Source organism: Stenella coeruleoalba (genome assembly GCF_951394435.1).
Source record: "Stenella coeruleoalba genome assembly, chromosome: 10".
NCBI classification, from domain to species: domain Eukaryota; kingdom Metazoa; phylum Chordata; class Mammalia; order Artiodactyla; family Delphinidae; genus Stenella; species Stenella coeruleoalba.
This window is the reverse complement of record NC_137156.1, coordinates 88617578-88631253: the sequence shown is the minus strand read 5'-3', so window position 1 is coordinate 88631253 and position 13676 is coordinate 88617578. Positions and strand designations below refer to the sequence as shown.

Sequence of the window (13676 nt, the reverse complement as noted above, 5' to 3'; positions counted from 1 at the left end):
ACTTGAGGGATTAGGAGGTAGACTTCTTCTGGGGGCCACTGTTCTGCCTATGTTTATTAGGCCCAGGCTCTCTCTTAAAGTTGTATTTATGTCTCTACCCACGTATTGGGCATTTACTTCTAGGTTACCTGCCTGAGTCTCAAAATCTGTTTTCAGTACAACCTTTTCCATCCCCAGAGTGGTTTTTCTTCCTAATTTTCCTGTTTCTTCTGCTTATTCCAGCTCAAAACCTTAGAGGTAGTTTTTTGTGTTGTTAGTTAAAGATCTTTTTTTTTTTCTCTTACTTTTCTGAGGATGTGTTTGGAAGAAATAGTGGAGAAAGACCATTGTATTATTCTAGTTACATCATATTCCAATAGATAGGCCATTGTAAGCCAGTGGTTTAGGGCTTCTGCTCAGTTACTTAGCCCAGAAAGATGAACTTTCTGTCAATGGTGGAATTTTTCCTTCTTTGCTTGTTGGGGTGGGGGGATTGGGTGGTGGTCTCAGGATAGGCTTACACTGACTCTGGGATGCTGACTTATCTGGGCTTGTCTGGAGGGCAGGTACTAAGAATCAACCAGGGATTGGTTTGTATATTTGAAGACCTTGGGGGATGAGGTGAGGGGACTATCTTGATGCAGGTTGGGGAGAGGGACAGTTATCCGAAAGGTAGTCAGTGAAAACAGACATTTCCTCCAAGGGGAGGGGCAATTTTTAATACCCAGGCGAGTGTGTTACTCAATTTCAGCAACACCATGTCAGTTCAGGTCCCCTAAGAAGGAGACTACAAGATGGCATCAGAGAATCTGACATTAAAAAAAAGAAAGACCTGAGGAAGTGCCTGTGAAGGATAAGGGGGGAGCAAGCAGAAATGGGTAGAGGGAGACTCAGACCGAGATTCAGGTCTGATAGCTTTGAACAGAGAGGGGAGGAAAACTTGCGCAGGAAGAATGCCAGGGCACAGCACAGTTCTGAAAATATTGTGGCCCTTCTGCTGGGGAGTCCTCAAGCCGTAGTTGCCCTTATGAGGAATCCTGCAGGAATGCCAGCATTAACAACCCCATGGAGCCCCATTAGCAGGTAGCAACCTGGGGAAGTGCAGCCACAGCACGCGTGCCCTAGTGGCTGGAGGCCATCAGTTAACTGTGTGCCATGCAGTAGGTTCTTCTCGAGCGAGATCTACTTGGGACCCTTCCGTGTCTGCCACAGTCCACTCTGTGATTCTTACATATGCGCTACTTCACGCTCGTTTTGGGAGCAGCCTTAAAATGATTTTAATTTTAATATCCTTCCCTTACTTCTCTTAACAGTCATTACTAGGTCATATAGGCAAAGCTGCCACAATATTTCTTTAACAATATAATAATAGTACAATATTTAAGTAGTATCCATTTTAATTTGGGATTAAAAGAAATACTACAAATGCAGTCTTGTTTTATTTGGTATCGAACATTTTCAGTCAAAATTACATAGGTAGTATTTATTCCAAGTTGTTGCATGTAGCTGTTGTTCATACATTCTTCTTGCTGTATAATATTTTCTTTCATGAATTTATTAGATTTTAGGATTTCTGAATCAGTTTCTTTCCAGCAGCCACTCTCACTTTAGTATAAACTAGTTTAATAAGATTGACTTTTTCTAATACCCAGCTAAGATCTATTATGTCAGGGAGCAGTAGATGTTTTACTCACCCTGGATTAAAGGGAGAGGTACAGTCATATTCACATCATAAATAGAACACTCTGGAAGAATAAGATTGCTTTGCTTCCTTTAAAGCAAGGGGAGGTTATGGGGCCATGGGGAATGTTGGGATGGGACTGGATACTTAGAGCCAAGGGAAGAGCCTAAAGGTTTATTTGCTTTTACAGCTGTCAGTTTTAACCATCCCAGAACACATTAAGCCTACCTTACCAGCATTCTTCAACTCTGTGGTTTGTTCAGCACTAGTGCAAGAGAAAGCACCATCAGGGTAGACAGGAAGCCAGTTGTGGAGTGGATGTTTGAGATGTTTGAGAGATACATTTCTTTTCATACAATCCAACAAACAACTTTAGATTTCACGATCTATCACATGACTGAGTGGAATTTCATGAAACTCTCTACTGATATGATAGCATGACATAAAGATCAGTTCGAGATTACAAACCATTGTTTCTGAACATCTGCACAGTATGCCGTTGACCAGCTAACCTTTGGAAATCATCAGAATTTGCTTTGAAAATGGAAGAGAGGCACAGTCATGTTTCATTTCCATCAGATACTTAACTGCCCTTCACCCCTTGCACATGCTCTTCCCTCCACCTGGAGCACTTTTATCCCTTCATATTCACCTGTTCTTTAAGACCTGTTCTTCAGTCCTGAGAATGTCACCGCTCCTTCCTTTGAACCCCACAGGAACTCTCACCCAGTCCTGACACATTATCTCACTGTATTTTTGTACTGACGTACTGTCCCCCTCTACCAAGCAGAAAGACACTTCACCATCGGAATTATGCTTTAAATACATTTTTGAACTTGTTATTCATTAAAATTGATTTTGATTACGTATATTTTCTAAAGATTCTCTTGGAAAAGCATTACAGTATGAACCAGTGCCATAAGGTTAGTGGAATTGTAAAAGAAAATAGGGCCACAGAAAGAAGGAATCAAATAAACCAACCACAATAACTATCCTTAAATAACAACTTGCTTCTAAAAAATATAGGCATCTAGAACAAAGCAGCAGAGTATTATTTAGTCCTCATTATCTCAGAGGAGGAAAACAACAGTTCCTTTGGGGAAAGTTAGTTTTCCTTGATCCCAAAGTTCAGGAAAACTCTAACAGTGGACCTGACGTAGGAGATAGTAGCATAATTTTAACGTAATTAACTCAATAAATATTTATTGAGGACTGTTAAATGTTCTTGGATGTTTCAGTTTGCTAATTTTAGGAGGAGAAAGCAGGCAGGATAAAATCTGACATTATTTGTTTACCAAGTGGTGGGAGGACAGATAAGTAAATAGATCATTGCATAAAAAGTGGTAAGTACTTTAAGTAGTATAAGCATAGAGTTGCTCTGTACAGAAGCACTTACTCAGAGGATGAGGGTTGAGGAAGACTTCTCTGAGAAGGTGATTCACGATGTTGGAACCAAGCTTTGAAAAACATTTGGAAGTTATGACAGAATGGGGTTTGGTGTTGAAAAGGAAAGAAGCCTTGGACAGAGAAAAAGGACACTGCAGCCTCCGAGAGCAGCATATATAAAAACCCAGATGCAAGAAAGAGTATTGGGCTTCTCAGTTGCTAAAGCCATAAGCAGGGGCCTAACCATGCAGGGTCTCATTTTCATGTTAAGCAATTTTGCATTATTCCAGAGACTACCGCGGAATTGCTGCAAGTGTTATGTCAGGAGTTGACGTGATGAGATTGGTAATTTTAAAAGATCATGGGACATGTGGTATGGAGATACAAAATAAAAGGGAGCAAGACTGAAGCCAAAGATACTTGTTAGGAGGTATCTGGAGTGGTGATAATGATGACAGTGATAATATCGCTCCCAGAAGAATGCTAATCAGCAGTGACCTCCATAATAGTTTAGAATGAACACAGCATCATGTCTCATAACCGTTTCTCTTCATGACTTGCAATAAAAGCACTCAGCATTGCTTTGCAGTAAAGGTGATTTCAGATATTTTTAATATACTGTGGAAAATTTTCCTTCATGATGGGATTTCTTTTCTCTAAAAATTTTATTAGAATTATCATATGCTTGGATCTTCAATGAATATCCATCATTTGTCGAAGAAGACAGTCGGAGATTTGTCTCTCAAGAGACAGGCCACCTCTACATAGCCAAGGTGGAACCACTGGATGTGGGAAATTACACGTGTGTGGTGACTAGTATGGTGACAAACGCCAGAGTGCTGGGTTCTCCAACTCCTTTGGTGCTACGTTCTGATGGTAGGAAATGTTTCAAGGGGCAATTCTGAGTGGAAATGCTGTTGCAAATACAAGAAAAAACAAATTGAGAGAAGTGAAAAGTATATCCTGAAGAATTATCATTTTGGTTTTTTTCAGAAGAAAAAATATTTATGAGTACAATGGCTAAAATGATTCCGTCAACCATAGGTCCCTGTACATAATTCTTACTCAGGACTGGCTTCCTGATTTGCAGGGACCAGTGCAGAATGAAAATGAGGAGTCACTTGTTCAAAAATTATGAAGAATTTCAAGATGGTGGCAATAGGTCATTAAACCAAACGCAAGGCCCTCTGAGCCTGGGGCTCACCTTGCGTTCCCGTGACGTCAGCAGTCCTTATTTTTGCCAGTTTGAGGTTATTAAAGCTTTGGATATTTTGTTATAGGCTAAAAAGCATCTGTAAAGAAAATTAAAAGGAAAGGTGTGTACATTAGATCCCCAGAACTTATTCATCTTATTATTGAAAGTTTGTACACTTTGACCAACATCTCCCCCATTCCCCTACCCTCACCAGCGTAGTGATTATATAGTAACGTTGTGTTGTGTACTTGAAATTGGCTTAGAGAGTAGATCTTAAGTGTTCTCACTACAGGAAAAAAAGTTAATTTTAAAAATTGAAAATAGTAATTGTGAGGTGTTAAATGTGTTAACTTGACTGGTGTAATCATTTCACAGTGTGTACATATATGAAATCATCACATTGTATGCCCTAAAAAAATCACATTGTACAAACTAAATACGTGCAGTGTTTATTTGTGAGTCATACCTCAATAAAACTGGAGGGGAAAAAAGGAAAACAGGTGTTTCTTCAGCCCCTCAATGACTGTTTCAAGGGAGCCCATGAACTGCAGAGTAAGCAGATTTGGAAGCTTGGGTAACTGTCCCACTTATGCAAAACCGTATCTGATACAGCACAATGCCATGGCCACAAAATACTTTCCAGTCAGTTATAATTGAATTTGACCTTTCCCATTTATTAAGTTACCATTTCTTGTCTCCTGGTAGTCAATTAGTTTAAGATTGGTGTCTGTGCTACCAGGGTACCATTAAGTAAATTTCCTCCCATAATTTTTGCTCTTTAGGATATTTTAAGAACTCATAATACATTGTATATTTCGGTTTGACTAGAAATGTCCAAATTGAATACAGAATAAAAAAGCCTCTCGTTTTATATAATGTAAAAGGCCTAGTGGTTTTCTCAGAACTGCTCTTTAAGCTGTAACTTAGGAATCCAAAGTTCCCACATATTTATTAATGTCGCAAGTTTGGCCCAAGGTAGAACTGCTTCTAAAAGTACCTACCAGACGGCTAGTGAGTAATTCAAATCATAAGGAAGAGTTAGTTCAAAACAGAGCAAAAAAAAAAAAAAAGTTTTAAGAAAAACGGGACAATTCCAAAGGAAACGTTGAAACCACTAACTTTGTATTGTGGATTCACAGGAGTGATGGGTGAATATGAACCGAAAATAGAAGTTCAGTTTCCAGAAACTCTTCCAGCAGCTAAGGGTTCAACTGTGAAGTTGGAATGTTTTGCCCTTGGAAAGTAAGTTTTGTAACATTTATACCGATACGCTAAAATATTAGGTTGCTGTAAGAGATCAAGATAGCTTTTAACAGCCTCTTCTTTTCCTTCTTTTCTAAAATTTTCTTTCATTTAGAAGCAAAGAAAAAATTAAAATACAGGGGAAATGTACATGTATAATTTAGTTTGAAACTTTAAAGGAGATTTACGGAGAATGACTATGTCTGCCTAATTTCATAAACTAAATCGGTGTTATTTTTCTTTTGCTTGTTCATTTGTTGTATTATAATACAGTGAGTATACATTAGACTTTTTTCTCTAAATCATGAATTAACTAGAGAAAATGCACAGTTTATTTTATTAAAATATCAACTTAAAGAGATAAATCTTTGCATTTGCAGGTTTATGTCACTGACAACTGGCTGTGTTCTGCATTTGAAAATCTGTGCCTTTTTTGTTCTATCCTAAGAAAGTTTTATTTTGTCAAGCCTAAAAGGCTTGCAGACATCTGTTTAAAATAGCAAATAACTTGAAAAATTTCTTCTTAGTCCTGTACCTCAGATTAATTGGAGAAGAAGTGACGGACTGCCTTTTTCCACTAAAATTAAATTGAGGAAGTCCAGTGGTGTGCTTGAAATCCCCAACTTCCAACAGGAAGATGCAGGTTCCTATGAATGCATTGCTGAGAATTCACGAGGAAGAAATGTCGCCAGGGGGCGTCTCACTTACTATGGTGAGCCTTCACTTTGGGCATATTGGATTTTTAACTTTCGATCTCTCTAAAAGTTATTGTTATTGGGACTGGGTGGGGGTGAGTAGGAGGTTTTAGCAGAATCCCAGTGTCCAGCATTTTCTGTTCTACATTTTGTTAAATGAGGATATTTATCATGGAAGGAATTTTAAAAAATTAATTTTTGCAATGAAGTTGGAGGCATGATATACTCGTACTGCATTTTAAACTGATTGATATGATAATGAAATATTTCACTTTTTTTCCTAAGAGTAACCATTTACTCACTTAACCGTAACAAGGAGAGATCTTTCTATCTGCCCTTACCTCTAGAAAATGGGATTTTGTATCTTTCTTTATGGTCTTCACTAAGCAGAAAGAAACTGTCTACTGGGAAAACTTGCAATTACTGCGTTAGACAAACCACATAAACCCAGGCTTACTTGACTTCCTCAGTGTTATTCTATCCTTTCCAATAGCGTAGGTGTACCATGTTTGCTGCCTTTAATTTGTAAGCACAGTTATTTGATGTACTGCTCAATTTGGGTAAAGAAAGGTTAGTAACGTTACCTTTATTTAAAGTCCATTTGTAGGAAAATTAGATTATCCTTTTTCCCCAAACTTGCTTTCAAATCCCTTTTATTAAAAAATATACTAGGTATTTTGATGAAAGCAGGTTTTAGAAAGCAGAAATAAATGATTTTACAAAATGTACTATTAAATATGGGAACATGTAAGCTCAGTGAATATATTTTTGCAGTTTAATCATTAGAAACATTGTAAAACTAATAGGAATTGAACACTTGTGAAAAGCAAATGGCAATATATTCTGTTTATTTCAAAAACTGGAATTTGAAATAATTTTCAGTGCAAACTTGTACAGTATATAAAATGTTTCAGAGAGGAAAAACTTTGCAAAGACAAATACTAAAATTATAGAGCTTATTACGAACCCCTTCAAAAGAATGTGAAGTTTGTGCGTACATTATGTGTGATTAGATTGAAACTTATTTTATGGTAAGGTTATAGGATCCGTCAGGAACAAAATGGAGGCATGGTTTAATAGTATGAGTCATTCCGTGTTCTAACTCTCCCATCTTGTAACAGGATTAGGTTAGAATACGTAGCACCAAGTTGGAATTTCCCAGGTGTCAAGTTCTACATGTTGGTGGGATGATACGGAGATAAGTTGGGGACACTTAACCCATGTGACTGTATAGCTCTAAGTCGACCGCAAACAAGTCCTAGTTTATTTTCTCCTTTCTAAGCAGCCACTACCTGACCCAGGGTAAAAAGTGACCATGACAGGAAAACACAGGATATTCCAACTGTCTTAATGTTTCAATAGGAATGTTTTTATCTGTATGGAACAGTGACCCTGCACAAATAATAAAACACTTGTATGACAAGACATCCAAAGCTAAGTTGACATTTATGTGCCTTATATTCAGGTCCTGGCACATTTTCTCTGTGGTGTGTTTTCTGCCCTTATCTACTTTTTCCCTTTCTCTGCATGTTGGTTGCCCTTGCAGTCACAGAATGGCTACCAGCAGTGGCTAGCACATTAGTTTTTGTTCATCCTTCCTTTCTCTAAAACATCTTGCAATTCACTTCTCAAATCTCATCGGCTGCGTGTTCATTCCTAAACCAATCACCAGCTAGGAGAATTGGCATAAACAACGTAAGAGCCTCTTTTTGGAACATGGAATATGGTCAGGTTTCCCTGGATTTTGTGGGCAATGCGAGGTGATGGAAGAGAGGATAATTCAACGAAAAGTTGGGTCATCTTAGAAATAAAGAAGAGAGGAAATGGATGCACAATAGACAACCAACATCATGCACTATTCTTAGTAAATGAGGTAGACTGTTGCTTTAGTCCATTATGTAGGTAATATGATACGTACCTAAGAAACAAATTAGAAATAATGAGCTAGAAGGACTTCCCTGGCAGTCCAGTGGTTAAGACTTTGCACTTCCACTGTGGGGGACGCGTGTTCGATCCCCGGTCGGGGAACTAAGATCCCACATGCCGCATGGGCCAGCCACAAAAAAAAAAAAAAAAAAAGATAAAAAGAAAAGAAATCAATGAGATAGAAAGTTTCATGAAAGCTACTTTACAGTTCTGGCTTAAGACTAGTATATTCAGGGCTTCCCTGGTGGCGCAGTGGTTAAGAATCTGCCTGACAATGCAGGGGACACGGATTCAAGCCCTAGTTTGGGAAGATCCCACATGCTGTGGAGCAGCTGAGCCGGTGCGCCACAACTACTGAGCCTGCGCTCTAGAGCCCTTGAGCCACAACTATTGAGCCCACCTGCCGCAACTACTGAAGCCCACTTGCCTAGAGCCTGTGCTCCGCAACAAGCCACCTCAGTGAAAAGCCTACCCACTGCAACGAAGAGTAGCCCCCGCTTACTGCAACTAGAGAAAGCCATGCATGGCAACAAAGACCCAACATGGCCAAAAATAAATAAATAAAATAAATTTATTTTTTAAAAAAGACTAGTATATTCAATAAATGCTGCGCAGTTCTCTGCTTATCTGCTCTAATATTTCATGTAAAAAATGGTCCAGTAGAATATTTGAATCTCATATGATGGAATAAGGGGAAACATCACAATAAATGTACCAGTTGTAATCTCAGGATTGGCTTAGTCCGGCAAATTATCTTCCCATTTGGAGAATAGTAATATGAGGAGCCAGTGGAAATTTTTGCTAGAAACTTGAGTCTCAGTCAAGGGATCATGTGTGAGTTTATTTGTAGTCTCCATCCACCGAGGCTGATAATTCCTGAAAGAAGAAAATGTGTTTTAATATAGAGTAGAGAGGAGTGATTTGGGACTGAACTACACTTCAGACTGGGCAAGTCGTTTATATTTTTTAAAAAACAAAATAAGGTAAAACTCAGATGGGTACATTTTCTCTAAAAGCGAAATAGCTATATTTTCATTTCAATTTCAGTTATAAAAAAAAGCAATTTTATGAGATAGAAAGGGAAAGACAAACCTTCCCATGGTTGAAATTAAAGAGAAATAGATAAACTGTTTCTCCAAATGGAGGATGCAAATGTAAATCCCGAAGTACACATCCCATGCATAATGCAATGTGAAACCAGGAAGACATCTCACCTCCTAGTCTAGGGCCTAAAACACAAGCTGAGACTTGGCTGAATATACTGTGAGTATTGAATGACTTTCATCATGAGTGGTACATTGCTTTCATCTGTAAAAGGGTTTCCCAAGTGTCTTCTAAAACGTAAGTAAAAATGACAAATGAACCTGATGCAGCGGATTTGCATACATCATTTAAGGTGGCACGAGTTACTTCTTTTTCATAAAACATCATTTGATTCAAATTGAAGCAATTTATCCATCTTTCCCTGCCTACACTTTCATTTGCACAGAGGTTCGTAAGATGTTCACTAGTTTGTATTTAATTAAGAGTTATTTCTAAGTTGAAGGAAATATTTTTTTCCTCCACTGTAGAAGTTTCTCTTCTATTGATGCTGATTTTTAGTGCAAATTTAAACTAGTATCTGCTGTCATTCACGTATTAAGTTGTTATCAATTGTGATCTCATAATTCAAAAATGCACTTGGACAAGAAAATCTATTTTGTGTACCTGCATTTTTTTTCTACTAATAGACATCTGAAGAATGTAATACAGTGCCCAGAATTTCAAAAACAGAGAAAGCATAATGAGTTTGACTTAGGGAAAGGCAGATTGTAACATCCATCCTCAAATATAGAAATGTTTCATATACCCACTTAGTAAATAGGGAATTAAATATCATTTTAGCCACTATGCTTACGTTAATCTGTTATTGCCCATAGTCATATCCATTTATGTGGATAAAGTATTTGTTTTTTATAGTGGAATGGTTTGAATTTCTTTCCTTTTTCATTGCAGCAAAGCCTCATTGGGTTCAACTCATAAAAGATGTGGAAATAGCTGTGGAGGACAGTCTTTACTGGGAATGTCGAGCGAGTGGTAAGCCCAAACCCTCCTACCGATGGTTGAAAAATGGAGAAGCCCTTGTGCTCGAGGTAAGGTAACATGCCTGCTTAATCCACCCTGTCCGCACTTTGTGTAAATAAATGCCTTCCCTAGTGACCAGTGCCAGAGTCAACTGGTGAGTTTGCATACATTCATCTGAACAGTTCATACCACGTTCATCTAAGAAGTGGTACAGAGGTAAAAAGGATAAAGTCAAGTACTCAGTGTGCCAAGGAGGAAATATTTTCAATATTGAATTTCATTGGGAAAAGGTGATTTTATGAATTTAGTACATAAAATGATATGCAGTCAACCCATGAACAATGCAGGCGTTAATCCTCGTATAATTTATAGCCTGTCCTCTGTGTCCTCAATTCCTCTGCCACAGATGCAGCCAACCAGGGACCGTGTAGTCCTGTAGTATTTACTGTTGAAAAAGTATCTGCAAATGAGTGGACCCCCCTAGTTCCAACCTTGTTGTTCAAGGGTCCACTGCACTATTTTTTTTCATTTTGAAATTAGAGAAGGCTTTACGTTAATAAAATGTAGAATGTAATTTCCTTTTTCGTATTTGATAACTTGCATGGCCTCTGGAGAATAAATGTATCGATTACTTTATTACCTTGTTACACGAGTACTTATTTTCTCAATCACTTCTCTTCTCAAGCCAGGTAATTTTTGCTCTTTTTAAAAACTGTGTACTAAGTTATGTTCCTTCAAATTTCTACACATAACCATTCATAATACCTGCGAACCTTTAATAAATGTGTTTCCCAGAACCCTTTTTAATACATAATGTATAATATCTTCAATTTGCATGATTTTAAAAACTGGTGAGAACCTTTCCAGTTGATGGGGTGGGAAGCATGGTAGATTTCTTAAAGTCTGCAACTTTATCCACGGGGAAAAATGAAATAGTTGCAATATTTTACATTGTGCTTTGTTATTTATTTTACTGATATACTTTTTGATTGAGGGACGTTTATTAGTATTTCCAATGTCTAGCTGTTATGTTAAGTCATTCTCACTGTTTCAAATAAGGGAAACGTTTAAACTTCAGGTCAGTTTGCCTAATCCCATGAGAAAAATTAAGGAGGTTTGTGTATGATTGATATAAGATTCAGTGGTTATCTTTTTTCTCCTAAAATGGTATATACAAGACATTTTTATTATCATCTAGGGGAGAACACAGATAGAAAATGGTGCCCTTACAATAGCCAACCTAAATGTGACCGATTCTGGCATGTTCCAGTGCATAGCAGAGAACAAACATGGTCTCGTCTATTCCAGTGCTGAGCTCAAGGTTGTGGGTAAGACTAATTTTCTTGTCTTATTTTTTTTTTTTCTTAAATCCTCCATACTTGCCAGAAGCAGAAATATTTACTTTTCATATTAGATTTCTACATCTAATAGCATTTTCAGTATCACAGCAGAATCATGCAGGGTTTCTAATCAAGGCACACATTTTAATGATTTCTAAGGGAAAGCAGCAATTATGACCAGAATTAAGGCCCAAAGATTGAAGAAGAGAAGCAACAGGGAGAGAGTGTTGACCTAAGACATCCTTATTATCCAACTCCAGCAGTACCAACTAAGTAGTACCTTTTAAGAGAATAAGTGACTCTGGTGTTCTCTGTTGCTGGTCCATAAAAGTAAATATCAAAATTCAAATCAGTAGTTTTTTGATCCAAAAGGAGTTGTCTTTGTCTTTAATAACTCTGCTGAAAACATCAAGCATTCGGCAGACCAAAGCTTTAATTGACCAAGGCTCAAGTACTTGAAATTATGAATTATTTTTTTCTTGTACTTTAGGTATAGGAGAAGAAAGGAGATGTTATATCATGTTTAGGGCAGTTGTCCAGAAAAACAGTTTAAGATGCAAATGACTTAAAGTCCAACCAAAATTGTCAGAGCATAACATAGTATGTATAAATAAGAAAGAAAGAGGGGGTGGGGGGAAGGGGAGAGGGAGGGAGAGAAAGAGGAGGAGAAGGGGAGGAAGTTTATTGCTCAGTGTTATTAAAATGGAGAATTTGGATTTCAGCTGGACTTGACCCAGGGCTCAAACATCATCACCACTCTCTGGCCCCATATGATGTTACCCAGCATGTTGTTTTCATTACCACAGTCAATCTAGTGGCAGAAGGATGGCTTTCTTAATTGTTCAGATGGAAGTCACAGTCCTACATGTCATTGGCCCCATGTACCTGATTTGAGTCACGTACCCATGGTTGGTCCAACCCAAATGGCCAGAAGGTTGAAAGGCCCTGATCTAACTCCGTATTTCCCAACTGGGGATGATTTTGTCCCTAGGGGATAGTGGGAAATTCTGGAGACCTTTTTGGCTGTCACAGTGTAAGGGGAAGGTGGGGAAGAAGGGAGCTAGCGTGTGCTACTGGCATCTGGTGGGCAGCTGCCAGAGAAGCTTCTAAATATCCTACGATGCCCAAGATAGCCTCTCACAACAAAGTCCTGTCTAGCCCGAAATGTGAAGTGTCTCATTGAAAAACACTGGTTTGAGGAAAACAGGTCTTTCTTGGTGCCTGGAAGTTAAGAAACAAATTATATGCACCAGGAAGACTGAAGCTTGGGAGGGGTAGATCATCAACTCGAAATCTGGCTGGTGTTATCCATGACAGAGAAGTAGGGTGTCATGACGGAAAGAAAGTGGGATTTGCCCATATCTTAAGTCGAAGCATGGCTGTGCTCTTATGTTAAATTAACCTTATGAGCCATAGTTTATTCATCTTTCAAATGGATGGGTCCCTACCCAGTGTTGCATGGGGTTTTCATATGGGAAAATATATGATCTATGCTTAAAAAAAAGATTTTATTGAAATATAAAAGTATTTTTCATTTGTGTTAGTGAAAGTTACTCTCTCAGGATCCTAATTTTAAGGCCAGCAACCTTTGGATAACATGTCTTCTTTATCTGCAGTCATATATATATATATATATATATATATATATAGTATAATTCCTTCTATGATTTCCACTTATAAAAAATAAGTTATATTAACTGGGATATGACATAAGACAGGGGATTAGATATTTGGGGAAATGCACTCGGTTCTTAACTTTTTTCTGCATTTGCGGCAAAAGGAAGGATGATTTTCTGAGTTAACATACTTAATTCAAATGATACATTTTTATGTCTCTTGAATGTTCAGGTATTGTTTCAGGATCAGCATTCCATCCATTATTAGCCAGCATAATGTTTTCTACATATTATAGTATTTAATGGAATATTGTAACTTAATATAATAATGCATGTTATAATATATTTCTCCAACTTGGAAGTTAAAGCTAACCACGTGAAAATTTTGTAATAGATCTTGTTACTGTTTATACAAGAGAATAAGAATTCAGTACTCAGCCTTCATTCTAAAAACATTACTGAGCATCTAATGAGTGCCAGGCGCTGTGCCACATCTGTGTCCTTGAAGTCACAAGAGAGACCAACCCTACTGTTGTCCTCATGGAACTAACT

At 37.9% G+C, this 13676-nt stretch overlaps 1 protein-coding gene across 10 annotated transcripts in view; it reads left to right on the top strand.

Moving 5' to 3' along the window:
• CNTN3 (contactin 3) overlaps window positions 1-13676 on the top strand; it is a 321453-nt gene that overhangs the window by 215061 nt on the left and 92716 nt on the right. For 9 of the 10 annotated variants that reach the window (XM_079933639.1, XM_079933635.1, XM_079933638.1 and 6 more), the window contains 5 exons: window positions 3719-3922; window positions 5381-5483; window positions 6011-6195; window positions 10100-10236; window positions 11367-11496. In XM_079933639.1, the coding sequence (XP_079789765.1) occupies window positions 3719-3922; window positions 5381-5483; window positions 6011-6195; window positions 10100-10236; window positions 11367-11496 (759 nt within the window). The remainder of the gene's footprint in view (window positions 1-3718; window positions 3923-5380; window positions 5484-6010; window positions 6196-10099; window positions 10237-11366; window positions 11497-13676) is intronic. The other variant, XM_079933640.1, reaches the window with a different exon arrangement.